Source organism: Marmota marmota, unplaced genomic scaffold (assembly GCF_001458135.2).
Source record: "Marmota marmota marmota unplaced genomic scaffold, marMar, whole genome shotgun sequence".
Lineage (NCBI taxonomy): Eukaryota > Metazoa > Chordata > Mammalia > Rodentia > Sciuridae > Marmota > Marmota marmota.
Window position 1 is genome coordinate 10718427 of NW_026000119.1, and position 3122 is coordinate 10721548.

Sequence of the window (3122 nt, forward strand, 5' to 3'; positions counted from 1 at the left end):
TTTAGAAACTGTTTTAAAAGGAGTAAGAGTAATGCAGATCATTCATTAAAAAATTGCTACTTATTTTGTGGTCTGAACATGAAATATGTCATTTCCCCCAAAGAGATTAGGGGTTTCAAGATATTTGAGGGATCTCAGACATTTTTTATAGGTCCTGACTAGACTTCTATTAATCAATGATATTTTACATTAATATTTGGTGCTTGTTATCTATCTGCAATTTCATCAACCTTTCCTAAATGCATTCAGTGAAGACCCTAAACCTATGGAACTCTTTATAAAGTAAAATACTAAATCAGTATATTTTTGTGTTTACAGTGGGTTCATGAACCCTGGCCTTAATGCCATCGTGGGACCCTCAGTTTCAGGCAATACTTTGTGAGTACAAAAGAAGGTGTAAGTAAGCCTTTTTGGCTGCATTTTAGTATGCTTTTTAAAAATCACATGCGTTGGTTGTGCATGGTGGTGCACTCCTGTAATCCCAGCAGCTTGGAAGGATGAGGCAGGAGGATCATGTGTTCAAACCATCCTCAGCAAAAGCGAGGTACTAACCAACTCAGTGAGTTGCTGTCTCTAAATTAAATACAAGAGACTGCAAATGTGACCCAGTGGTCAAGTACTACTGAATTCAATCCCTGGTACCCGGCCCCCACCCCACAAAAAAAAATCACGTGAATTTGTTGTGCATTTCCTGTCTGATGCTAAGTACTATGGATAAAATCAATTTAGACTAGCATATGGTTTTAATCCAAGGACCAGGAAGTCTTATTAAATTCAGCTTTAACAACATGGCATGATGAAGTGATCACAATATAGCAGTCCATCATATTATGAACTAATGTGGAAAGAAGATAAGGGAATAATGTTAAAAGTGAACAGAAGAAGCTGAAGTTCTCAGGGAGATCATGCATCAGAGATAAAGGAGACTGTTGCCTGGGTTGGGACAATGAAGGGGAGGGTCACTGGGAGTCTATCCTGGATAAGCCAATAATATTTTGCTTTAATGATTTTGGAATGTCTTATAGCACATGAAGAAAAGGATGCTAAGAATTTCTATGTGTGCATGCACATACACAAACACACACATATGTTAAACCATAGAATTTTTTGACTAGTTCAATTTTTAACTTGAACAGAATCTGGATTCTGAGTAGGTGAGAGATGTGGCCTTTGTAGGAAGGAAAAATCTCTGAACATGTGTGTCCTTTTATAGGTTGTTAGATATATTGGCTGCAAGGAAGGATCCAAGTGGTATATCTGGAGATGTTTGGGTACATGAAGTACCTGAGGATTCCAATTTCCCACATAATACAGGGTATGTGGTACAGGTAAGTATTAGTGATTTTGCCTTTTAGGTTTCCCCTGTTTCTGTATGTGCAAGAGACTGGGCTTATAGTTTTGCATGCTTCCATTTGAAGATGCTCAGTACCAACTTTCTTTATACCACCTTTATATAATCTCCTTTAAGACTGAGGTAGGAGTCAAAAGGAGAGGCAGAAAGAACCTGGAATATAGACTTTTAGGCAGTGGTATCAATTCTAGTTTTTATATCATTTCCAAAACCATCTACTGTTGTCTTTTTGGCTCTTCATTCACCTCTCTTCTTTTCCTAAAGGATGACTTTAGCAACTCCTCATAGAAAGCATTTTGTAAATGTCTAGAAGTCATCATAATTATGTGTGCTCCACCTGAGTATGCAAATAGCTTCCCTTGGGCTCTAAAGCTGTCTGTATAGAATTTCTGAAATCCTTAGAGTTGAAACTTTACAATAACTAGAACTTTCCTTTGGGTTTATTTTATTTATTTATTTTGTTTAGTTGTTGATGAATCTTTATTTTATTTATTTATACGTGGTACTGAGAGTCGAACCCCATGTCTCACACATGCTAGGCGAGCACTCTACACTGATCCACAACCACAGCCCTGGTTTTATTATTTTCATATTTTAAGTTACATACACAGAAGTGATGGTCTTAGAAAAACTCAGTGTTTCTCAATGAAATCACATTTGCCTTCAGGATGATGATGTGATGGACACACTATCGGTGAGAGAGAACTTATGGTTCTCAGCAGCTCTTCGGCTTCCAACAACTATGACAAAACAGGAAAAGAAGGAGAGGTTCAACAACATCATTAAAGAGTTAAATCTGGAGGAAGTGGCAGATTCCAAGGTAATGTGTAAAATCTGATAGAGTCATAACCAAGAAAGAGGAGCTCAGAAGTTTCCTAATGTGTATGGTGTCAAAACTGGCTGCTTTCTGTAGTGATGAGAAAGGTAACTAGTTACATAGTATAAAGAGGGAAATATGTGGGGAACAATCTTAACTGTGGTCTAGTCCTGAAGAAGGAGTAGGTCTATGTGGAGAGAGCCCCTCACACAGCTTTTTCCATAGTCCTCCAGCCCCCATTGTTCAAGACACAGGTTGTTTGATGTCTTTGCACTGACTTTTCTTGTTCTTCTTTTTCCTCTTTTAGCTGCTCTTCTCCAACTCTTCCTCCAGGAAATATTGTTACATGTTTTTTGAGGTATACTTCTGGATTTCATAAATGAAAAGAATCCAAGTATTCTTTTTTAAATTTTTTTTTAGTTATATGTAACACTGGATTCATTTTGACATAATTATAAAAGCAGAGAATATAATTTGTTCTGGTTCATTCCCAGGTACTTCCCTTTTCTTCCCCTTACTCCCTCCTCTGTTCCTATTCCTCTACTCTACTGATCTGTCTATTTACTTACAGTATTTTTAACATTATTTCTTGTGGGTGTGTGTGTGTATATATATATATATATATATATATATATATATATATATATATATATATATTCATATATGTACATAAAAAATGTTTGGTCAGATTCATTCCATTGCCTTTCCTTATCTAATTTTCCCTTCCTTTACTTCATTACACTTTGTCAACTCCACTGAATTTTTCTATATTTTTATCCCCTCATCCTTTATTCTGAATTAGCTTCCACATATCAGAGAAAGTAATCAACCCTTGTCTTTTGGGAGGGTTGGCTTGTTTCACTTAGCACGATATTCTCCAGCTCCATCCATTTACTGGCAAATGACACAAAGTTGTTCTCTTTATAACTGAGAAATACTCCATTATATATATAC

At 36.4% G+C, this 3122-nt stretch overlaps 1 protein-coding gene across 1 annotated transcript in view; it reads left to right on the plus strand.

Moving 5' to 3' along the window:
- The first annotated feature begins 325 nt into the window (after positions 1-325).
- The window catches only part of LOC107153636 (broad substrate specificity ATP-binding cassette transporter ABCG2-like), a 34327-nt gene continuing 31530 nt past the window's right edge, over positions 326-3122 (plus strand). Inside the window, exons 1-3 of the mRNA XM_015499171.2 lie at positions 326-378; positions 1214-1328; positions 2019-2171. Coding sequence (XP_015354657.2) covers positions 326-378; positions 1214-1328; positions 2019-2171 — 321 coding nt within the window. The remainder of the gene's footprint in view (positions 379-1213; positions 1329-2018; positions 2172-3122) is intronic.